Below are 25,845 nucleotides of genomic sequence, written 5' to 3' on the forward strand. Positions count from 1 at the left end.
ATGCTCGGATAAGACCAGAGCCATTCTCATACCTAACATTGGGATGCTGGCTTTTACCCCTTTGTGCTTGGAGTGCAATGTTGACTGACAGATGGGTACTGGAAACTGTCAAGGCTAATTCCTCCAATTTCAGTTCTTGTCCCTACCTACCCCTCTTGCCTGTCACTCTTTAGGGACCCTACTCCATGAAAATCTTAAAAGAAATAGCTCTAGGCCAAGACAAGAAGCAATAAAAGAGGCTCCATATACTGGTATCTCCTTATTCTGCAGAAAAATAGGTGTCTTTGTCCTACTCTGTACCTAAGGAGACTGAGTATTGAACAAATATATGCAGTCTCAGACTGAGGCAAGCTTTGCCATCCTGAATCATCCCTTCAGGTTCAAGACTGGCTTGTAGCTCTTCCTCAAAGGCTTATACTTCCTGTGTGCCAGATGAATTGGAATATGGAAGTATCTGGGATTTATAGTAGGACCCAATTATTAAGAACATAAGAACTGCCATACTGGGTCAGAACAAAGGTCCGTCTAGCCCTGTATCCTGTCTTCCAACAGTGGCTGATACCAGGTGCCCTAGAGGGAATGAACAGAGCAGATAATCGTCAAGTGATCCATCCCCTGTTGCCCATTCCCAGTTTCTGGCAAACAAAGGCTGGGGACACCATCCCTGCCTATCCTGGCTAATAGCCCTATCCTCCCATGAACTTATCTAGTCTTGGCCTTCACTACATCCTCTGGCAAGGAGTTCCACAGGTTGACTGTGCATTGTGTGAAGAAATACTTCCTTTTGTTTTGTTTTTTAAACTTGCTGCCTATTAATTTTCATTTGGTGATCCCTGGGCCCTGTGTTCTGAGAAGGAGTAATTTACACTTCCTTACTTACTTAGACCTCTATCATATCCTCCGTTAGTCCTCTTTATTCCAAGTGCTACCAATACCATACAAAGCTCTACCATTTATGCTCTCCACAGCCCTGAGATAGGAAAGAAATGCCTAGTTATAGTGGCTACATATTTGAAGAGGTAGGGCATTCACATATACCCAAATCTATTTTGGATGGTCAAAGGCAAACTTCATCAGGACAGCTCTGATCTGTCCTTCACCTGTTCAGGCAGCTGGGCATCAAGGTAGATTACAAAAGTCTCCCAAGTGATTTGTTCATAGGAGTAGTTATCCACTCCAAATCTGCAAAAGTATGTGAACAGGTTTCACTCTATTCAGACAGTAGTTACCAATATCAAAAGGAATCCATCAACCACAGTAAGAACCTGCTTGAGATTTCTGCACCACATACAAGTTTACACATACATAACATTGTTAGCCAGAATTCACCAACATGGACTTCAGCCAACCATGTAATGGATGTATCTCCCCCTGAGGTATCGGATGAGTATGAGTTGTGGTCCTAGGTCTCATGGACCACCAGTCCAGTGACTACATAATCCCAAGAACATTCAGAAGGGAGTACTCTTCACTTCCTGTAGACACTGATCATAGTTTTCAGGGCTGAGTGGTGAAGCTAAAGGTGTTGGAGGCAGCTGGTGGCGGTAAGAACCCAGATGTTGGGGAAAGTGGGTTGGAGGTGACATGGGGGCACAAGCGAAAGTTTTGGGACAAGGTCTGCATGGGAGGGGGGCGGGCACGGGCGCGGTAGTGCTCCACCTGTATGGCTATGAGCGCCTGGATAGAGTCTGCTTGGCGTGCCATTGTGCTCATCAGCCCATCTGTGCTTTGCTGCCAGAGCACTGGGCTTTTGTGCCGGTGCTCCTCATTCTGCTGGCAGATCCTCCTTTCGCTGTCCTGCCACTCCTGCACTTTTTGATTTTCATTACTTGAATGCTGCATTATTTCATGCAGCATGTCTTCCTTGCTTCTACGTGGCCTCTTTCTGATTCTTTGGAGTCTTTTGGCCAGTGATAACACGGATGGCTGATATCTGAAGGTTGCATCTGTAAAGGTAAAATGCAACACTTAGCAGAGACAGCATTGTTCACACCAGACAGAGCAATGATTCCCTCATACTTAAGGGGAAGCACAGTCTCCACAATAGCATAATTTGCCTGTCCCAGAGCAAGTGCACATAACCCACAGGAGCCCCAAAATGGTGAGTAAGTACAATGTCCAGCATGACTGATTGTTTCATGGCTGTACTGTCCTCTGGGTTTCTGTGCCTTGGGGAGAGCCAACAGTGGCGGGGGCCCCTATACTGAACACTGTCTTCACATTTGCCACAGGAGTTCATCCTGGAAGATATCTCGCTGCTGAGGGGGACCTGGGAAGCAAGGGAGGGTCTTCTAGCACAGTGGGGCTTCCTCCCTGGCCCGTATGCAGTTTGCCTGTGTGCAGCAATGGTCCCTTCGCTCCTCACGGCATAGTGGTGTGGACAAGTTAGCCTTACTGGGACAAGGACCACAGTGGCTCTCTTGAGAAACCTGCACAAATGCATTGCCCAAGTTCTGAATGAGACCTTTGACGAGATCACTGAGGCCGATTACCGGGATGTGAGAGAGCACATCAGTGCCCTATTCCATATCTAGGCATGAATGCAGCCCTAACCCTCCTCGCCCCAAGAGCCCACACTGAATAATTTCCTTCCCAAAATAAAAGCCGCTTACTGGGAACTCCTCTGGTGTTTTGTCCTTCCCCAAGCACCGTCCGCTGCAACTGGCTACCTTCCTCCTGGCTTGAGAACAGCTCCTGACTGCATGCATCTAGGGATTCTAGAGTGTCTTCCTCCGCCTCAGCACTCTTGCTCCTGCTTTGCTGCTGCTGCTGTTCCTCCTCCTCATGCCTTGTAGAACTGGGCTCTGGAGTGTCCATCGTGGTACTCTGAGTGGAGGTGGGGTTGCCCCCAAGTATCACGTCCAGCTCTTTGTAGAAATGTCAGGTCGCAGGGGCAGCACCGGAGCGTCTGTTTGCCTCACAGGCTTTGCGGTAGGCTTTCCGCAGTGCCTTCACTTTAACCCTGCACTGCAGTGCGTCCTGGTTGTGGCCCCTTTCCATCATGTCCCTTGATATCTGCTCGATGGTGTCGTAATTCCTATGCCTGGAGCGCAGCTGGGACTGGACAGCATTCCTCCTTCCCTCCCCCCCCAACACGGAGGTCCGGCACCTAGCCATTGGCCCATACTGGGGATCGCCTGGCATGTGGAGGCGTGGTCACGTGGAAAGATTTGCTGAGAGCACTCCACACTTGGCTGAGCAAACAGGAAGGGGATTTTCAAAATCCCCAGAGAATTTAAAGGGTGGGTCTGATAGTTGGTCACCTGAGGGCAGGACAGTAGAGCTCAAAGTGATGACCAGAGTGGCTGGAACAGGCATTGTGGGACACTTCTGGAGGCCGATCAGAGCGCACTAACAGACCAGGGCGTCCACACTGGTTCCGCAGTGCTCCAGCAGGGGCGCATAAAATGTTATTCCACTCCCTGAGGTGGAGTACCAGGAGTGCTCTACGTGCCTTGCCAGTGTGGAAGGGTAGTGAGCTCCTTTAATGTACTCTAACTCGCAAGTGTAGTCAAGCCTTTACTTACAGTGGTGCAGTTGCATCAGAACAGCTGTGCCACTGTAAGTTTGCTAGTGTAGACATGGCCTTAGGCTTGAATGACTTTTTAAAAGTAGCTAATAGAACACAAGTGGAATATAATCTAGACTGTGAAAAAGGCTTGTGAGAGTCTGATGCTTGAGGCAAAGCAAGGTGTCAAATCCTGTTGTACACTAAATTGGTTGAAACCTAAAGGAATGTGTAAGAATAAATAGCTAACTCTCAAAAGATTAGTATGGAAATAACAGCGTTCAATCTTCTCTTCTTCCAAGAGAAGATATTTAAGTAGCAACACTGGACACTAAAATTGTTCAAGGCTAGTGATCATTGAGGAAGACTGAAAAAGTAAACTCACAATACAATGGTAGATAGCTTTTTGTGCTAAACTTACTGTAATGCATACACTAGAGTATTACTTGGAAGCACTGTATAAGCACTAATCCTTGACACACTCTTATGAGGTAGAAGGGAGATTGCCTTTCCAGCTATAGGGAGCTCAGTGTCAGAGCTAGGATTCATCTACAGAGTTTTCTGGCTTCCTGATCTCTGCCCAAACCAATAAAAACGACTTCTGTCTCAAAAATCCAATTGTCATTTATGTGCAGTTCAGCAAAGATGTCTGCTCCGTTGTTCTGGTGGTCCCTTTTCTTCTTCTCTCCCTTTCTACAATGATTTGATAACCATAGTGGGTTAATTCCTCTTAACATTTGACTTTGTCAAATCTGAACAGCTTCCTTTAGCATCTGAACTTACTAGCAAGGTTGCTATTTCATCCTGGGTGGAGAGTCCTTATGCTTAGATTACAGCTTTGCAGAGCAACTACCACTTTACACATACTTGGTAACGGTGGACTGGATGCTATCGTTTAGGTCGGGGTAGTTAATAGGTGGCCTACGGGTCAAATCTAGACTGCCAGATGCTTTTGAACGGACCCAAAAATCTTTCTTACTGTTTGGTTTTTTTTTAAAATTTTTTCGGCAGTCTAGACCGTGACTATACCTTGACCAAGAAATTTGGACCTTAACCTAAACCAGGGGTAGTCTGTTGTTAAGCCAGTATACCCAGCTTCAAGACAAGTGGTGAGAAAGATTAGATGACAAAAAATAAACTGAATACTCTGAATGTGCAAGAGAAAATTGATGCACAACCCTGCTTGCAAGCAGTTTGTCAAAATCACATTAGGAGTGTTCAGAAAGGTACTGTAGGTGGTCACACTCTCTAGAGCAATTGCCCTGGGAGGTTCTTTTTGCTTGTACTGAGTCATACTGGAAGTTCCAATTGCTTAGGGTTGGCCTGCTTACCTTTGTCTCTGCACCTTTTTGTTTTTATTCTCTTGTAATGGAACAAGCTACACAGAGCTCAGGTTGAGGCAAGTGCATCAGAAGGAGTGCTTTATGTATTTTTAGCACTTACGTATTTATACTTGTGCTTATGTCATATAGTAAGGCTTCAGTTGACACCCTACAAATATCAGACTTGTGATGGGGAGCTGCTTCTCCTTCACTGAAAAACACTTGCCTGAAGAGTCCATAGAAAGTTGATTTTTCTCCTTTCTGCTTTGAGAATCCATTAACTGTCTAGGTGACAATCCTTTGGGCTTAAATTTCAGCAATATGCTTCCTGCCAGCAAAGATTTATACATCTACTTGTTGGCTAGACTACCTTAATGCTTTCTTTATAATGCTGACTATTGTCAAAGAGGAATAGGTAAATGGCTCCCTAGCTATTCCAGACTGAGTTAAGCATCCTGGTCCTAATTTTCAAAGCCCCTCCAAGATCTCCCATTGTGAACCATTCCATAAATGCTGTAAAACAGGGGTGCTGTTGTTCAGTGCTTAGGAGAAAGCTAGCTATCTCCTGGGATGAAACTTTGTGAATATTGCCCAGTTGTGTGTGTATTACTATGGCTTAAGGTGAGGTTATGCCTTTTTCTCCTTTATAACACCATGCAAGATGCACAGGTCATCCCTCAATGGAAACCGTGTCCAGGTGTCATTCTTCTATATACACATTCCTAAAGAAACATCAGCAAATTCATCCCCACTGAGGATGGAACAGAGTATGAACCTTCAGATTCGGTCTAAAGCTGCCTAAAATTCTGCCTATAGCTCTTATTTATTTAGCGGTGAAAAGTTTCAATGCATGGAGTGATAGTGTTGACATTGATAGTACTTACAGAGGATGGGAGCATCAAGGGTTTGAAGGGTAGGATATCTGTTTTCTTCCTTCTTAAAAATGTCTCTCACTGAGTGCTTTTAACACCCAGGGACAAGTCCTGAGACAGCTTTGAATTATGGAATAAGCCTTAAGAATTTTTTGTGCCGTCTTTTTTTAATTAAATCCCATTTGCAGACTGTTTTCAGTTGCCAGTTTGGACCATTGATCGTGTGTACAGGTCTGAATTCAACTGAGTTTTCTTCTTTGTGGAGGCTTAAGGTGCACCAGGAAGAACCAGTTCCCTTTAAGATCAGACTGCCATAACATCAGATTAACTATTTAATACTAACTGAACCCAAGTGGAAGAAATTGAAACTAAATGGGCCTGTTCTTCCCTTTTCTGGGGAGAAAAGTGGTGCACTTTTAAAATCTTTCATTTTTCAAATGAAAACCCTTTAAAATCTCATTGCAAATGCCGTTTGTAACTTTGCTAGCTCAAACCTGATCTGGCAGAATGCTTTGTATAGAGTGGACTGGGGTACCCTGATCTTCGAAGAATTTAAAGCAGCCTAAAAATTCTTAAGTCCTCCTAGACTGAACTCCCCATACTACCTAAAACTTTTCTTCCAGCTGTCTTCTTAAAGTTCTCAGTCTTTGGGTATTTCATATTCAAACTATCCAACACTTAATCTTTCCACAATCATTGAATGAGCATAATTGGGAGAAACACAAATGTATGATCTTAGACGATTTTCAAATATTTTTCGTAAACTGTATATGATTTCTTGGAGCAGTTTCAAATTTGCCTTGCCTGCTTCCAGTGATGTCGGAGAACAAGAGATGGGATTAGAAGAAGGCATTTTCAAATGGATTTATATGGTATATGTAACTCACTTGTGACATCTCAACCACATATGTTACAAGTTGTGACAGCTTCTTAAGTGCTTTGACTGCCCATGAATTAAAAATACTGCCCATGCGTGGATGGTGCTTTCAAACAATGTATCTTTAAAGTACATTTATGGAAAGGTCACCTCCAATAGTGGGCCTCTATGTCCCAGCAACTCTGATGGCTCATTCTGTTCATGGACTCATTTTAGTCACTTTCTGCATCCCTGCTTTGAGCCACTACTGTATTACCTTTAGATCAGTTAACTTTACTGGATCCTTTCTTTTGAAAGGGTAACGTACAGTCTCTTGGGGTGGCCTGTTGGAACTTCTTTCGCCATGGTAAATCAGTTGCATTAAAAATACCACTTGATTCCCCCCTTTCCTCTCCTCATTAAGTTTTAAAACTTATTTTCCTCTAGTCACAAGCTACAAAAACCCATATAGAAAACAGTTACACAGGTTTAAAAGTGAATAGCTTTTTTTTATGTGCTGATAGAGCGCCCTTTTTCAGTCCATGGATCATAATCTCTTGACTTTGCAGCTGTTTCATAGCTGTTCTTTCTTAGGTCCATTATTCTTATGGCTTGCCTGTTTCCTTGGTAAGATCACTTTTGTAGATTCTCTATAGGGTTTTGGAAACAAGCTGTCAAAAGGCTTTATTAACCTGTTAAAGCTGGGACACCTGCTGCTCTCTGTCAATGCACAACTCCTCTGCTTTCCTCCCCATCATCCTGGTGTCTCTAAACAAACTTTAAGAACTAGATTTCTCAAGGCCGGAGGCGCTCACAATTTCTAACCTTCCCCTACTTCAGTATAATTTGCAAACGATCAGGAAATAGACATGCTTAGTTAATAGCATGTGTAAAATTCTGATTCTTGGGTAACTGGTTATGTCTAGGGCCCTACCGAATTCACAGTCCATTTTGGTCAATTTCATGAGCATAGGATTCAAAAAATGGTAAGTTTCATAATTTCGCTTATTTAAATTGGCTATTTCATGGTGGTGCAGGGTCCTGACCCAAAAGAGGGTTGTAAGGTTATTGTAGTGGTGTCGTGATATTGTCACCCTTAGTTCTGCACTGCTGCTGGCGATGTCGCTGCCTTCAGAGCTGAGTGGCCGGAGAGTGGTGGCTGCTGGCTGGGAGCCTAGCTCTGAAGGCGGCGCTGCTGCCAGCAGCAGCAGTGCAGAAGTAAGAATGGCATTGTATGGCACCTTTCTGCACTGCTGCTGGCGGGGTGCTGCCTTCAGAGATGGGTGCCCAGCCAGCAGCCACTCTTCTTGAGCCACCCAGCTCTGAAATCAGCGCCACTGCCAGCAGTAGGCACAGAAGTAAGGGGGACAATACCATGACCCCTTATAATAATCTTGCGACCCCCTTCCCATGATCCGCTTTTGTGTTGGGACCCCCAATTTGAGAAATGCTGATCTCCCCCATGAAATCTGCATGTTTACAGGGTAAAGTACACAAAGACCAGATTTCAAGGTCCGTGATGTGTTTTTCACAGTCGTGAATTTGGTAGGGCCCTAGTTATGTCGCTTGAATATCTTCTGTGTTAGTGGAAGAAGCAAGTTACGTTCTGGAGTAGCTGAAGCATTATTGGTGATTTTTCTTAAAGCCTGGTCCTCTTCCTATATCATATTCTGCATAATAGGGGTCTACTCTTACAAAGTCAAAGTAGCAACAGTGGAAGCACATGAACATTAACAGGTAAAATGCAGCAGAAATATACCTAATAGTATATCCCCGTGGTACAGTCTATGGATAACTTATAAAAGCTAAAGAATTCTTCCATCAACCTAGCTACCAGCCCTTGGGTAAGTGGATTACCTATGCCCATGGGAGAACCCTTACTGGTGGATTTGTGAAATTGAACAGCAAAGGGCAAACTTGTAAACACCTTTTATTGGATTAGCTCTGATGCATAGAAGCATTCAAGGTTGATGTGTTAATATTTTTCCCTGTTCTAAAACAATTGCCCTAATTTTGAAAGTTTATTTGGTCATGTCTTGTGTTTCATGCTTGAGTGGATAATTGGGAATTGGATGGGCTTGCATAGCAGAATAACTGCAGATAATGTCATGCTTAACAATTCTTTAGGTTTGAAACTTTTTTACAATGTCTGTCTTATTCGAGATGCCCCAAAATCATTTGGTTAGAAATCACTACTAAGTGCATTTCATTTTACAAAACATTACATGACACTTTAGAAGAATAAATTTTAGTATGATCTTGTTTAATGAAAGGTTGATGTGAAGAAGTATGTGAAGTTGTACTTACACTAATATATTTTTGTATAAAGTACAAAAAAAACCTTCCACCTACAGGCTTTTATCTACTTCTCAGACTCCTGATAGCTTTCTGTTTTGACTTTCTGCTGACAGGTCACATTTAGGGCAGGCAAAACATAAGGCACATAGCCCTCCTGAGAGTAAAAAATCTATTTCAAAGACACCCAAAGTGCAGTCTAATACTACTTCTGAGCAGTCCACGGGACACTTTTCTAAAAGGTAACTGCTTCATATTCTTGTTAACAAGTGTAATGTGCACTTCAAGAATGTACATAATATTCTAACCATATTGGATGACTCAAATGTCTGACATCTAGTTTTTACTAATCTAGGCTTAATGTCAGCTGATGTAGGTCAGTGTCTGAAATGTTCATGCATTGCATTATAACTAAAAGTCACAAATTGAAACGCCATTTCATCAGTGATGGGGAGAAAACAAATTCTGCATAACTAGCTCTGGATTATATATTGAAAATTGAAACTTTCCTACATCTTGGGTAAGATGCAAATTTCCCAAACAGTTCTGAACTCTGTAATATATTAAAGCAAATATAAAATGATCTGGTATCAGGCTGCTTTAGTGATGAGAACCTTGGTGATGTCTTATTTGCTTACCATTTTCATCTTCCTGCCCCTTAAATTAGAATAGATCATATTTCAGTCCTGTTGAAGAGAACTAAACCATTTTGAAATATTTCATGTGACTGTAATAAGAGGTAAATTGCAATCACTTTATAAAAAAATTCCCACTCCTCTGAAATCCAGTTGACTGGTTATGCATTACTGAATACTCCTTGGTTTCTTGTGGAACTTAGTTCTGAAATATTTATATAGTGGCTTGAGGTATTTTGGTTGTCGTCTGTGAAACAAGAGGTACTATACTCCAAATGGTATTTAAAATCCTCTCATAACTCCCCTAAAAATCCATAGATGACAGTGTTCCATGCTCTTATTTTGCAGCTTTTTTTATTTTAGTTTGGTCTTGCTAGTAAAGTGACATAATTGAAATCTGGAATGCAACCTTTTTCATCTAAGCATGTTTTCCTTTTTAATGTAAACCTTGTAATGGACCATGATTAGGATATATCTACATTTTCTTGAATGCCAACAATTAGTATAAATTGGTCTCAATTATTGTAATAATGTAAAGTTTCTTGTAACTTAGTATTATATTAACTCTGTTTTTGCTTACTTCTGCAGAGGCTGTAGTTCATCTGCAGTTATAATACCACAAGAAGACCCAGACAAAGTCAGTACTTCAGAGAGGCAAAAAACGGGGCAGGTGCCTAAGAAAGACCATTCTCGAGGAGTGAAACGCAGTGCTAGCCCAGATTATAACAGGACCAATTCCCCTAGCTCTGCTAAAAAACCCAAAGCACTTCAATATACTGAAACTTTCTCGGAAACAAACAAGCCACATACTAAATCTAAGAAAAGACCCTTAGACCAAGAACAGCAGTCGAAATCTGCACAATTGCCATCAACGAGCAAGGCTCATACCAGAAAGGGTGGAGCTACCGGTAGCTCCCGAAGTCAGAAAAGGAAAAGGACAGAGAGCTCATCTTGTATAAAGAGTGGTACAGCAGTTGAATCAACTGGCATTGAAGAGAGGTCTGCAAAACCCAGCAAACTGGCTTCAAAATCGGTGACCTCAGCCAAAGCTGGGTGTAGCAACATCACTGATTCTTCTTCTTCAGCTTCTACATCCTCCTCCTCTTCTGCTGTTGCCTCTGTTTCTTCCACAGTTCCTCAGGGTGCCAGAGTAAAACAAGGAAAAGACCAGAGCAAGGCGAGGCGTTCCCGTTCTGCATCTAGTCCCAGTCCCAGAAGGAGTAGCCGAGATAAAGAACCAAGTAAAACAGGTGGCTCTTCAAAGTTTGACTGGGCCGCTCGCTTCAGCCCAAAAGTTAGCCTGCCTAAAACAAAACTGTCTCTACCAGGCTCTTCAAAGTCAGAGACATCAAAACCTGGACCTTCAGGATTACAGGCTAAACTAGCAAGTAAGCTGATAAATATTTTATTTTATTTTGGAAGGGTGAAGTGTCTTATTTTTGAAACTCAGCCTGGAAAAAACTTTACATAGACATTTTTGTTTTGGTTCTGAAGCAATCTGCAAAATAGTTCCGCTAGACCTAAACTCTCTGGTAAAATGCATCGGCTTATGATTAAGTTCTTGTCTGTTCTTGATGATCAAAATTCAGTCTTGTTGGCTCGTTGTCTATGGTATAGACGTCTAATAAATGCTCCCCGTTAAACTTTATTTTTAGATGAAAAATGACTATTACAGTTAAGGGCCAAATGCTGAGGTACTGAACATCTGCAAATTCCATTAAAGACTACGGGAGCTCCAGATTTTAATCACCCTGGCCCTCGCCCTCCCCCCTAGAATTCTACTTCAGAATTGTATTGGGTAGATGAGTGTACCTCTCTTACTTTTAAGTATAGACATTTGACTCATAAAACATAAATAAAACTATAGACCACCTTCTTATAGATTCCAAGGCCAAAAGGAACCATTGTGGTGATTGTCTGACGTCTTTATAACACCGGTCATATAAGTCCCCCAAAATTCCTTTTGAACTAAGCCTATCTGGAGGGGGGAAAAAATCCTTGTGTAATCAAAATGAGAATACGGTACTACTACTCTTTTTCTCAAAGCTTGGGACTTTACTATGAAAATCTACCAAAATCAGGCCTTCACATTTACCATACAGAACATTTAACTTTGTGTGAGGTTTTCATGTTGACTTCTGATCAAGTTTTAAAGGCAAAATGTAGAGATCTTTAAAATGTTCAATGATTGTGTGCCCTGGGGTCTTTCTACTGATTCTTGGTGCATCCTTCTTGGTTGCATCTTCATTGGATAATCACCTGACTTATGAGCTTGTACTAGGACTCGGGTGATCTGTGTTAAATTTCTAACTCTACCACATACCTCCTCAAAGTCACAAGAAATATCTTAATGTTTGCTTCCATTCTGTATTTGTAAAATGGGAATAATAAGTCTTTCTCACAGCAGAGTTCTGTGGATAAATTCATCAGTATGAGATCCTTGAATGCTATAGTGATGGGTTGTATATAAGAACCTAGATAGAATATCAAGGTCACCTTTAAAATTGAGCTCCTGCTACCATTTTCTTCAATTCCTTTGCGGGTCTTGGAAAACTAATGACTTCATTTCTACTCTAATTTCTCAGCTAGACTACATTCCCCTAACCTCTTTCTCTTTTAGGTTGTACTCGGATAACCCCAACACAGGAGAAGTAATCTAAACCAGTGGTTCTCAACCAGGGCTGTGAGCCAGTTTCATAGGGTCTGCCCCTCTTCCTGCTGGTGGCGCCTGGGGCTGCATTTGCCGCTCTACTCCCAGCCCTCTTTGACTGCTGGCGCAGCCAGCAAGAGCCGCCCAGGTGGGGTGACCTGGCTCTAGGGCTTGCAGAACTCTCAGGAAGCAGCAACCGTAGTGGGGGTTACCCTTCCAGCACACAGCCCCTAGCTACCCCCTGCTGGTTTCCTGAGCAGGTTTCAACCTTTTTAACCTGAGCACTCTCTCTCCCCCCATCACTTTGAGCTATAATTTTTGGTTGCACCCCCTCAACCCACACAGGCTGGGTAGCCTGCTGAGGCGAGTCACACAACCCCTTCTTCCCTCCCCCCCCGCACCCCTCTGAAAGTCAAACTATGCCTATGTCAGAGGGGACCACACCCCTTGTCCAGTGAGACTGAGGCCCCCTGCTGGGCCCTGGATTTTTTTGCAGCATGTTTGGAGGGGGGCCTCATAAAGAAAAAGGTTAAGAACTCCTGATTTAAACTATTGCTATAGGCCTGAAAGGCTGGAGCTGTGTTTCTTAACCTTTGGTCTTGTTTACTTCAGCACCTTGTTGAGATCAAAGGGGATGAAGCCTGCCCCCATCAAGGAGGACTGGCTGTACCAAGGTGGAGCCTTCAACGCCAGAATGCTGATCTGCATGTGGCTTTCCAATTTGATGTTCTAGACCAACCCTCGCCTAAATTGATTATCTGTGTGATGCATTATACTTTCTCAATATGCTCTTAACAAAAAATACCAAACCCAAAACCTTGCACTGCGTGTCTCAAAGTTTGAGTAATCAGATTTTAGTGAAGCTTAGGGTGTCTCTGTCACTCATGGTTGCTCCATCTACAGTAGTCTGCCCCAGCTGGGGCTAGTGTACACCAAGAAAACTAGGACTTGTAACTGCCTTCGTGGAGACCTGACTTGTGCATATCTTGTCTTTGTTCAACTCTGCTCAGAGCATGGTTAAACGAACTTAAGTAAAAACACTTCTCTACTACAACTACCCGTAGTGGTGAATTTCAGGTCATGCTTCTCCTAGAGTAGGAGAGGCTCAGAAGGCTGGTCATCTTTCTGGACTGCAAATATAGGGGTTTATGAAGTTTATATGTAGCACTACCATCTTGTAACACCATCAGTGATCCAAATAGTAAAAGATGCCAGAGAGCATTCTCTCTCCATTAAAGTGAGCAAGTACAGCACAATTATAGATTTGTACCCCAGTTCTGCATTTGTCTTTTTCATATAACTAAAGCAGTGATTCTCAAATTTTTGTACTAGTGACCTCTTTCACATAGCAAGCCTGAGTGTGACCCCCCCCTTATAAATTAAAAACATGTTTTTATTTAACAGCATTATAAATGCTGGAGGCAACGCAGAGTTTGGGGTGGAGGCTGACCGCTCGCAACCCCCCAATATAATAACCTCGTGACCCCTGAGGGCTCCCAAACCCCTGAACTAAAGGTTTGGGAGAACAAGGTAGATTGGCAAACAGCCTGTGCTGAAGATGGGAATCCAGAATTGCTGTCACATAAGGCTTTAACTAGTTTTTTGAATGCTCCTTAACTCCTTTTCTAGTTCAGCCTGTATAGTTCCTTATTCTGCAAACTCACTGATTAACATGCATGTTCAGCATGCAGATGGCATGTGAGAAAGGAGATAGCCATAGTCTGTTCCTTGCCTTATAAGGAGAAATCCGTAGTTCAATCTTAAAGTTTTTTATCTTTAAGACTGAAGCAGTGGTTGAGCAAGAACTGATTAAATATATAACTTTCTTTGCAGTTATTCACTAATCATAATTCCAACCCTGTGAAACACAGGCTTTAGTGAGAACTCTGTATACTACAGGAATCAGTGCCAAGTAAATAACTTTCTCAACATGAACAACAAATTAATTCCTTTGAAATCCCTACTTGCCTCATGTGTCACAGGATGTCGCAATCTCACCTACCTAATGTCACCTGTTTTACTTGCCAGATGGTGTTGCTGAGCTCATTTTACGTTTTGTAACTTCCATAAAAATAGGGCTAACTCACATTTTAAGAGACTATTCTAGCAAAACTGAAAAATGAACTTCTATTTATATAGAGCTGTAAATATACACAGCTTTTTACAAAAACTTTGGCCTCCCCACCTCGCCTCCCCAAGATCCTACTCAGAGTTTAGCAGTCCAATTCACCTATGGGGGGCAGAATTATTCAGGAAGGTGTGGAAATACTGTTGGTAAATTTAGGAGGGCTTTGTAAACAGTGGACCTTAAATGAGAGGAGGGGACTTCGAGGAGGTTCAGAACATAGGCTGAGGTAGAAGATACCTTGGTAGATAAAAGGGGACAATTCCAATAAAAGATATTACCTCACCCATCTTGCCTCTCTAATATCCTGGGACCCACAGGGCTACAACTACACTGCATACAACAGTAGATAGAAAGGAGCATTTAAAGGATAGAGAAGAGAATGAACAGTAGGAGATGAGGTCAGAGTTGTGAAGAGTATAGGAACCTGGCATTGGAAGAAGGGAAGCTTGCAAAGAGATTTGGGAAGTGGAGTAGCATGGTTGGAGCAATCAGAGAGGAAGACTAGCCTAGCAGTTCTCAGGGTATATCTACTCTGCACCTGGAAGCATGCTTCTCATTGTGGGTAGACATGCATTAGCTCGAACAAAACTATTACACTAAAAATAGCAATGTAGTTGGGGAGTATGGGCAGCAGCTTGGGCTAGCCACCTGAGTACAAACCCACCCTGACCACCTGAGTATGTAGTGCAGTGGTTAGCCTAGTCCCAGTGTCCATAGTACCCTGGCTACATGGCTACTTTTACCAGTGCTGGTAAGCACACCTCTATCCATAATGTAGACCTATCCCTGTACTTGCTAGCCAAATGGCCTTGTGCTCATCCACAGAAGACTTATGTAAACTGGTTTGGGATTTAATTTGTATTTATTTATTTTAAGGCATGATACTATAAAGAGGGGTAACTTAAGCATTGTTTGTTGACCTAACTCATTTGAGTGGAAGCAGGGCTAAGACATCACTGTGTGCTTTTAAAAAAAAAACAAAAACACAAAAACCACACTCATCCTAAACTTTCAGATCAGGTTCAAATGAGCAAAATAAATATTCACACCAATTTGTGCAAACTTTCAAGAAGTGCAAGTTGAGTATTGGCTTTTCTAATCAGTCAGATAGTACCCTTAACATGGCATATACAGCTTTGTGTAGTCTATTTTTCTACTTCAGGATTTAAAAGAAGAAAAATAAAGAGATCAATCAAGTGTATGACTGAACAGAAACTTAATTCACAATTGTAAAATTTCTAAAATGCATATTTAAATTAGATATGCATCTAGATATGTAGCAAAATTTCAGCTGAAAAATCACTGTGCTGAGGAAATGTTAACCTCTGTTCTGGAGTTGTCATAGGGCGTTAGGGGAAATGTGCATATTAAATTATTAGAAAATGTTTGGTTTGTTTAAAATAGTATGAAAGCAATTTTTCATTTTATTCTTTTAAAAGCAAGTTGGATTTCAGTACAATGAAGTTAAATATGTTAAAAATATTGCTTAGGCCGACATTTTAAATAGGCAGGCCAGAGATATACTTTCAAAAAGAAAAACATGGGACAAGACCTCTACAGGTTCAGAGTAGAGGCTTGGGGAGAATTTTAGAGACCCTGCTACTTGGGTTGATTGGAATCCTAGAAGATTAGAGTTGGAAGAGACCTCAGGAGGTCATCTAGTCCCACCCCGTACTCAAAGCAGGACCAACCCCAAAAAAATCATCCCAGCCAGGGACTTGTCAAGTCAGGCCTTAAAAACCTCTAAGAATGAAGATTCCACCACCTCCCTAGGCAACCCATTCCAGTGTTTCACCACCCTCCTAGAGAAATAGTTTTTCCTAATATCCAACCTAGACCTTCCCTACTGCCACTTGAGACCATTGCTTCTTGTTCTGTTGTCTGCCACCACTGAGAAGGTATTAGGATTTCTGCCAGAGTGCTGTTCCTTAACCTGGTTGGATGTGTTTTGGGAGGTGGGGGAACAAAGATGCAGTCTTACCTAATAACTTTCCCCAGCAGTAATATGAAATTAACAGTTTCCAGGGTTATGAAGAGTATCCCTGAAACTGATGTACTTTCTCAAAGTTTGTCAGTTCACATTAGGAAGGCTCTCTGCAATCATGTGGGCAGAAACTTATTTTAAAATATCTTAAGGCTACTATTTTCAAAAATAGGAACCTCAAGTTGGGGTCTTAAGTCACTTTACTTAATTACCTAAATATGGAATTAGGATGTTAACTTGAGGCTTTGAAAAAATCTTGGGGGGAAAAACCTGAAAATCTTGGTCTAAATTCTGCTTAAAAAATGATTTTAGCTTCTCTTGATCACCAGGGAAAGGTTGCCCCAGAAACATTTTGGAGCCCTTCCCTTTGTGCTGGGCACACCACGATAGCGATAGTCTCGCTTGCACACCCAGCCCCTCTTCCCCACTCCCCCCCCAGGTGATTTGTCTCCCCTGGCTGCTCCCGATTCCCAAACCAACACACCATCTTGAGGCTGCCGCTTAGGAGGGACATGGGACCCTTTTCATGGCTTCCCTTCACCTCCCCATGAGAATCAATTATTTTGCATCGGGGAGTGGGGAGAGAATCTGTGGAGCCAACCAATACTGTGCTTGTGCAGGGGCGCAGAATTCCCCCAGGAGTAGATATTGCAGAGACTTAGAGGAAACTGCAGAGTTAAAATGAAAATTGAGCTAAAATCTAGGGCTGTCAAGTGATTAAAAAGATTAAGTGCGCAATTAATTGCACTGTTAAACAATAATAGAATATGATTTATTTAAATATTTTTGGATGTTTTCTACATTTTCATATATTGATTTCAATTACAACACAGAATACAAAATTTACAGTAACACTGTTTTTTACAGTGCAAATATTTGTAATCAAAAATATAAAGGAAATAGTATTTTTCAATTCACCTAATACAAGAACTGTAGTGCAATCTCTTTATCGTGAAAGTTGAACTTACAAATGTAGAATTATGTACAAAAAACCTGCATTCAAAAATAAAACATTATAAAACTTTAGAGCGTATAAGTACACTTAGTCTTACTTTTTGTTCAGCCAATCACTCTCACAAACCAGTTTGGTTACAGTTGCAGAAGATAATGCTGCCTGCTTCTTGTTTACAGTGTCACCTGAAAGTGAGAACAGGCATTTGCATGGCACTGTTGTAGCTGGCGTCTCAAAATATTTGTGCCAGATGCGCTAAAGAGTCATATGTCCCTTCATGGTTTAACCACCATTTGAGAGGACATACATCCACACTGATGATGGGTTCTGCTTGATAATGATCCAAAGCAATGCAGACTGATGCATGTTCATTTTCATCATCTGACTCAGATGCTACCATCAGAAGGTTGCTTTTCTTTTTTGGCCGTTTGGGTTCTGTAGTTTCTGCATCGGAGTCCTACTCTCAACACTTCTGAAAGCATACTCCATATTTCATCCCTCTCGATTTTGGAAGGCACTTCAGATCCCTAAACCTTGGGTGGAGTGCTATAACTATCTTTCGTAATCTCATGTTGGTACCTTCTTTGCATTTTTGTCAAATCTGCGGTGAAAGTGTTCTTAAAACGAACAATATGTGCTGGGTCATCATCCAAGACTGCTATAATATGAAATACATGGCAGAATGCAGGTAAAACAGAGCAGGAGACATACTATCCTCTCCCAAGGAGTTCAGTCAAAATGTAATTAACGCATTATTTTTTAGCAAGTGTCATCAGCATGGAAGCATGTCTTCTGGAACGATGGCTGAAGCATGACAAGGCATAGGAATCTTTAGCACATCTGGCATGTGAATATCTTACGACACCATCTACAACAGTGCCATGTGAACGCCTGTTCTCACTTTCAGGTGACGTAAGAAGCAGGCAGCATTATCTCCCGTAAATGTAAACAAAGTTTCAGAGTGGTAAACAAAGTCTTTAGTCTGAATCAGCCAAAAGAATGAAGAGTACTTGTGGCACCTGAAACTAACAAATTTATTTGGGCATAAGCTTGGGTTTTAGTCCAGAAGGCTGGATAAGGATTAACATAGGTGAACAAAGAGAGGATCTGGGGAATTAAGACCTGCCAGCCTAACTTCAATATATGGAATGAAACTTTAATGATTAAACAGTTTGGTTTATAAGCGCCTAAAGCAGTGGGCAACAACTGGTGGATCGCAGAGGATCTCCTGGTCGATCACAATTTCTGGCAGTGCAGTGCGGCTGCCACTAAGGCAGACTCCCTGCCTACGCCAACCCCACACTGCTCCTGGAAGTGGCCAGTGCAGCCCCAGGGGCAGAGGTGCAGGGGTCTCCCTCTGCGCACTGCTCTTGGCTGCAAGCACCACCCCCTGAAGTGCCCATTGGCCAGGAGAGCTGCAGAGGCAGTGCTTGCAGAGAGGGGCAGCACACAGAGCCACAGGTCCCCCAACCCCTCACCAGGGGCCGCAGGGGCACGTTGGCCCCTTTCGGGAGCAGTGTGGGGCCGGGGTAGGCAGGGAGCCTGCCTTAGCCTCACTGCACCCATCGCCGACTGGGAGCCCCTGGAGGTAAGTGCTGCCTGGCTGGAGGCCACACCCCAATCCCCATTCCTGAACCCCCTCCTGGAGCCAGCACCCCAAACTCCTCCTGCACCCTGTACCCCCTCCTGCACCCCAACACTCTGCTCCAGCCTGGAGCCCCTCCCAGAGCCTGCACTCTGCACCCCGACACTCTCTGCCCCAGCCTGGAGTCTCCTCCTGCACCCAAACTCCCTCCTAGAACTTTCACCCCTCATCACCTCCTGCACCCAAACCCCAGGCTCAGCCCAGAGCTCCCTCCTGAACCCCAACTCCCTGCCCCAGCCCAGTGAAAGTGAGTGAGGGTGGGGGGGAGCGAGCGTTTGGGGTAGGGGGTGTAGGGGGTGGGGCTTTGGGGCAAGGCGCAGGGCAGATCCTAAGTTGCCCTTACATTCAGAAAGTGATCTTGGGCATAAAAAGGCCGGAGACCACTGACCTAGAGGATAATAAGGCTGTAAAGAATAGCCAGCATGGATTTGTCAAGAACAAAGCTAACCTAATTTCTTCCTTAAACCAGTAAACCCTGTAAAGAAGATAGTAAGGCTTTTAACAAAGTCCCACATGATATTCTTATTAGCAAACTAGGGAAATTCGGTCTTGATTAAATTACTATTAGGTGGGTACAAAACTTTTTGGAAAAACTTCATTTTCAGTGGCACACAGTCCAGCTGTGAAGGAGTTTAGTGGAGTCCCACAGGTGCCAGTAATGCCTCTGTGACTAGAACAATGGAATGCAAAATATGCTTATAACTCGCAGATGACCCCTAGGAGTTGCAAGCACTTCGGTGGACAGGATTAGAATTCAAAATGACCATGATAGATTAGAGAATTGGTCTAAAGTCAACAAGATGAAATTAAATAAAGACAAGTGTGAAATAAAAACTACACTTGGGAAGGAAAAGTCAAATGCACAACTACAAAGTAGGGAATAACTTGCTAGGCAGTAGAACTGCTGAAAAGGATCCAGGGGTTATATTGGATCATAAATCAAGTGAGCCAACAATGTGATGCAGGTGCTAAAAAGGCTGATACTGTGGGGTGTAATAACAAGAGGAGGGTTTGTGTATAAGTCCTGGGAGGTAATTGTCCTGCTGTACTTGGCACTGGTGAGACCTCAGCTGGAGTGCTGTCTGTTTCTCGACACCACATTTGAAGAAGGATGTGGACAAACTGGAGAGAGTCCAGAAGAGAGCAACAAATACGATAAAAGGCTTAGAAAATCTGACCTGTAAGCGAGAGTTAAAAGCTGAGTATGTTTGGTCTTGAGAAAAGATGGAGGTTGTTGGGCGGGGTCTGATAACAGTCTTCAAATAAGTTAAGGGCTGAATTATAAAAAGTATGGTGATCAGTTGTTCTCCATGTCTGCTGAAGATAGGACAAGAAGTAATGGGCTTAACCTGCAGCAAGGGAAATTTAGGTTAGATATTAGAAGAAAAAACTTCCTAAATTACAAGGATAGTTAAGAATTGGAATAGGTTTCCAAGGGAGGTTGTGAAGTCCCTGTCATGGGAGGTTTTTTAAGAACCAGTTGGACAAACACTGTTCAGGGATGGTCTAGGTTTACTTGGTCCCGTGTCACCAAAGAGGGCTGAACTAGATGACCTCTCAGGGTCCCTTCCAGCCTTACCTTTTTTGTGATTCTATAAAAGAAATGGCATTCTACAATTCAGCAGCTCTTTTCCTGTGTGTTAAATTTGGGGGCGGGAAACCCTAAACCTTTTTTAGGGTCTGAAATCTGATCCTCTTTGAAAATGCTTTTCAGGAAATTAAAACTTTTGTGCTGATTAGGAGGGGTTTTCGTAGCCAGTCTTGACTTACTTCAGTTTTCAGTTGACCTAAGCTGAATACATGTGTCCTTGTGAATTTTTCCAGTAGCTTAAGAAAATAGGAAACTTGCATAGAGTCCACAGCTGAGTAGTAACTGCATATTAGTGCATCAGTTTTTTAGGAGTCAGATATTTAAAATAGTGAATTTTGTAAATGGCAAGACTAAGAAAAATAGTGTCAGGTATGCATGTGCTACAATGAGCACTAATATAGAATTCATTCTTCTGGTGGCACATCCGTCCTAAAAAACTTAGTAGCATATTATATTGTGATTGGGCCTATAGGTCCCAGTCAGGACCCCTCTGGACTAGGCACAGTAAAAATAAATATTTTTTTTAATTTATTTATTTTCTAGTTTAGGTTCTTGGCTCTTCAGGGCAGGGACCACCTTTGCATCTTAAGACTTTAGAAGCAATGATTCACAGACAGTTTTCATTTAAGAATCCTGTTTTGCCTATACATTTGGGCAGTATGGTAACGCTGAATGAATTTTGTCCCCTTAAAGTTAAGATTGGCATACAATTATGGCTGAGATGAGCATTAAGATCTAAATCCCTATTTTCAGTTTAGCACATATTTTAAAAAAAAAACCAAAGCACTTTGCACTGCCATTCTTAATGTGTTGGGTCTTGTGGGGTGGTCTCTTATTGCATTTCTGTACAACCAGAGAAGTGAAATATTGAAAATCATCATGCATAGGCAGTGACTATAAATTTTAGTTGTCTGCACAACTCCTCAGAGACTTGGAATGTAGTCGCAAAACCCAGCGTGGGGGGAAAGGAAAGTGCTGCAAAAGTTTACCCTAGGAGTAAATCTATGGGGTTTTGGAACAAAAAGCACTCGCATCTCCAGTTTTAGAAAAGGCAAAATTCTTCACTTTTTCAAGCTGCCTCATGCTCTCTTATAACTCGGATAGGAGAACTTTCATTTTATCTGAAGATAACTATTTTTACTTTGTTATTCTTGCACACTTGACCGAATTGCTTTGTGCTTCACCTTGAGAGAGTTGCATTGAGAACAGCATTATTTGTCCTCTTACGAGTCAGTCCTCTCCCACAGATTGTTGGTAACATTAAATCAGAGGACTGATCTTAATAACTAGGAACTGTGAAGGGAGAGTGTATCAGAGGAATGTTGGAGGGAAAAGCTGACGAGTAGATAAACATTTGACAAAAAGCCTGTATTCATGCAAACATATTTAATAAAATGGTAAGATGAATGATGGGCAAATTTTCCTTAAAATTAAGGAAATTAACTGCTAAAGGAAGAAGAAGAAAAGGCATACTTGTGGCACCTTAGAGACTAACCGATTTATTTGAGCATAAGCTTTCGTGAGCTACAGCGAGCTGTAGCTCACGAAAGCTTATGCTCAAATCGGTTAGTCTCTAAGATGCCACAAGTACGCCTTTTCTTTTTGCGAATACAGACTAACACGGCTGTTACTCTGAAACCTGCTAAAGGAAGGTGTCACGATAGTCTTGGAGACCTGAAGAGCTCTGGTCAAAATAAACACAAGCAGATCATGGACAAGGGGTAGTGCAAGCCTCTGACTATTGACTAATGTACATGAAATCTGATTTTGAGCAGACCACATCTGTGGGATGAGGGTCTTACTTTCAACACAATATTTCACCTTTTTGGACTGCTCACATGAGTCAAATGTGACTTGTGATAGGATCTCCCATATATGAAGAAACTGACCTCAGCATTTCACATAAACCACCAATTAGTATCTAGAGCACCTACTCTACACTAGCTTGATCTAGATAAAAATTGGCAATGTACCAGTGCTGAATTTCTTTCCCATCACTCCCTTATTGTGTTTAAATAGAATGTTTTCTGCTTACCAGTATGTCTAAAGAATGAACAGCTAATATATAGAATGCAACATCCTGTAACCTAGTACCTGTCGTAGGCAAGGCCTCCCATCATTGCTATAAAATCATATAGAAAGTTTTGCCAGATGTCCAAAACACATTTTAATAATTCCTTTTATTAATTGTACTGAGTTGTGTTGCTAGGCCATTAAAGCTTTCCTTCAATGTTAAAACACAAAAGGCTTTGTTGTGGCAGTTAAAAGTAGGTGGGAGGCTGAAAGAAGAGGAATTTATTGGTGTCTTTTCTGTGAAACAACACTTTGACTTTTCTGTGCTTCTCTACTTGCTATGTACTTGAAAACAAAGACTGGATTGGATTGAAGTGTTGTCCTAACTCTCTGTATTATGTATATAGGTTTAAGAAAATCTACGAAGAAGCGCAGCGAATCACCACCTGCAGAGCTCCCCAGTTTGCGGCGGAGCACACGGCAAAAGACCACGGGCTCCTGTGCTAGCACGAGGTAAATCTTAGATTCGGGATTATGAGCTGTGAATGACTATTACTGCAGTTGATCCAAGAAAGCTTACACCTTCTGTTGATGGAAAAGGGCTTCAAATTGCTATTGTGTAAAAGTGGCTGTGGTTCAAATACCCACTGGGTCACTGAGATTTATACGAACATATAAGTATGTGTGGAGTTTGGCATCCTCCTACATGATGCTACTGACCTCTAATTACCGAGCAGGGAAGGACTACAATATAGTAGGCTAGCTCAGCAAATTGGTGACAAATGTATAGTTGTGTCGTCCGAGTCAGAGATGGGGGAAGGCTATTTAAGTGGGACACGCTTCAAGGTCTCTTCCATAATTTTTAAAGAAATCATTGGTATGCAGCTGTTTCCGGAAGACACTTTGCTTCGAAGAAGAATAAAGCTATAAGTCACTGCTTGTTTGTGTTTTTTAGAAGGTGGTTATTTTTATCAGAAAGGCAGGTGATCATAAAAACTTGCTAGCCAAGCCAGGGTACTAGTAAACTACAATTTGATTTATTTTATTTTTTGCAACTGCAAATCACAATTTGATTTCCTTTTAGGAGGAAAGGATCCTCTGTTTGTCCAAAAGAAGCTCTTGTTAATCGTACAAAATGCAACATGAGTTTAGGAACGGTCACCATGTTTAACACTGTTCAGTCACTAAATATTCAATTTAGTAGATTTTTTTTTTTAATATACTGTGCAACTGCAAGCCAAAAAAAGCCTCTGATCCAAGATTCAGGCGCTAACATCTGCACAATAAACTTGGGTCTGGAAAGTCTTGGGAGTCTCTCTCGGGGAAGTATCTCAAATATGTACAGGAAGCTAAGTGGTTTTGGTTTTGTGTGGTTTTTTGTTTTTTTTTTTACTGTGCTAGTTCATAGTTTCACCAACAGCCCTGTAGGTGACTGCATAATCTAGATCACAAACTTTGGTTGATGCAAGTTACATTGGCATAAAACTGTTCATGTTAGTATATTGGTTGGCTCCTTGCATTGTCACTGTGTACTCACCAAGAGTGCTTGTGTCATGCACTGCAGTGCTCTGTGGATAGGTATCCCAGCATGCAACTTGCCGTTATCCAGCACACTGTCTTTTGGGAAATTTTGGCAATGAATGTGTCATGTTTTTGGGATGCAGTTCAGACCAGTGAGGTTGCCACCTCCTCCCCTTTAGCCCTGGGTGCCTTAAATGCTCTGCTGCTCTCGCTCCCTGTCTGGCTGCTCCCAGCCAGCATACAAATGAGCACTGAGTGTCTGCCGCCAGCAGCCTTCTTATTATGCCATAGCTAGGGCCCTTCCAATTTCATGGTCCATTTTGGTCAATTTCCCAATCATAGGAACTTAAAATAAAATAAATTCCATGATTTCAGCTATTTAAATCTGATATTTAGTGGTGGTGCAATTGTAGGGGTCCTGGTCCAAAAAGGAGTGGGGTGGGGGGTTGCAAGGTTATTGTAGGAGGTGTTGCAGTACTGCTACCCTTACTTTTGCGCTGCTGCTGGCGGCAGAGCTGGATAGCTGGAAAGCATCTGCTTCTTGTCAGGAGCCCAGCTCTGAAGGCAATGTGCTGCCAACAGCAGCTCAGAAGTAAGGGTGGCGTGGTATGTTATTGCCACCTTTACTTCTGTGCTGCTGCCTGCAGAGCTGGGCACTCAGTAAACAGCCGCCGCTCTCTAATATAACCTTGCAACGCCTCTGCAACTTCCTTTTGAGTCAGGGCACCTAATTTGAAAAATGCAGGTCTTCCCCATGAAATCTGTATAGTATAGGGTAAAAGCACACAAGATTAGATTTCACAGGAGGAAACCAGATTTCACAGTCTTTGATGCATTTTTCATGGCTGTGAATTTGGTAGAGCCATAGCCATACTCCAGTCTTATTCAGCCTTGGCTATTACTAACCAAGTGACGCCCTCCCCCCACCGCTACCCCAAACATACCCCAAGACCTGAATTTTCTCCGAACTCTCTGTCCTGAAATGTCCAGTTGTGTCCTGGTACATTAAAGGAGCAATGAACCTTATTACTCCTCTGAAAGAGACAAAAGCATTGCTTATTGCTTAAACTGGAGTTAACAATCACTTCAACTCACATGCAGCACTAGGTTGGTTTAGATTAAAAGTAAAACAAGTTTATTAAAAAAAAGAGGTTCTAAGTGAGTTCAAGTACAAGGGATAAAGACAAAAGTAGCTACAAGCAAATAAAAGTAAAAACCACTTTCTAGTAGCTAAGACAACAAGCTACAGTCTTGGTTCAACATAGGTTTCTTACTGTTCTTTCTAGCCATGGCTGACTTTCTCTCAGGGTATGTCTACACTAAGAAATTAGGTCAATTATAGAAATTGATTTTTAGAAATCTATTTTATACAGTCGATTTGCGTATGTCCACACTAAGCGCATTAAATCGGTGGAGTGCGTCCTCACTACCGTGCTAGCATCGACTCAGAGTGATGCACTGTGGGTAGCTATCCCACAGTTCCCACAGTCTTTGTCGCCCATTGGAATTCTGGGTTAAGCTCCCAATGCCTGATGGGGCAAAAACATTGTCGCAGGTGGTTTTGGGTACATGTCGTCCCTCCCTCCGTGAAAGCAATGGCAGACAATTGTTTCGCGCCTTTTTTCCCACGCGGATGCCATACCACGGCAAGCGTGCAACCCGCTCAGCTCAGCTCACTGACACCGCCGCTGTTGTGTCCTGGGTGCTGCTGGCAGCGGACGGTGCAGTAGGACTGCTAACCGTCATCATACACCGCTTCTGCTGCAACTCTGCTCTGCTGCTATTGTCTCAATAGCGAATTTCTCCATGTTGTCTGTCACGGGGTTTCGGGTATGTGTGTTCTTCCTGAGGAAATGTGCATGGTGCTAACCAT

At 42.5% G+C, this 25,845-nt stretch overlaps 1 protein-coding gene across 6 annotated transcripts in view; it reads left to right on the forward strand.

The window, feature by feature from the left end:
* Positions 1 to 25,845, forward strand: part of TRIP12 (thyroid hormone receptor interactor 12) — a 151,896-nt gene that overhangs the window by 45,855 nt on the left and 80,196 nt on the right. For 4 of the 6 annotated variants that reach the window (XM_084639182.1, XM_084639181.1, XM_084639183.1 and 1 more), the window contains exons 3-5: positions 8,970 to 9,095; positions 10,077 to 10,876; positions 22,859 to 22,964. In XM_084639182.1, the coding sequence (XP_084495308.1) occupies positions 8,970 to 9,095; positions 10,077 to 10,876; positions 22,859 to 22,964 (1,032 nt within the window). The remainder of the gene's footprint in view (positions 1 to 8,969; positions 9,096 to 10,076; positions 10,877 to 22,858; positions 22,965 to 25,845) is intronic. The other 2 variants (XM_084639184.1, XM_084639185.1) reach the window with 1 other exon arrangement.

The sequence above is a fragment of the Lepidochelys olivacea genome (genome assembly GCF_965140295.1).
Source record: "Lepidochelys olivacea isolate rLepOli2 genome assembly, chromosome: 9".
Classification (NCBI taxonomy): domain Eukaryota; kingdom Metazoa; phylum Chordata; order Testudines; family Cheloniidae; genus Lepidochelys; species Lepidochelys olivacea.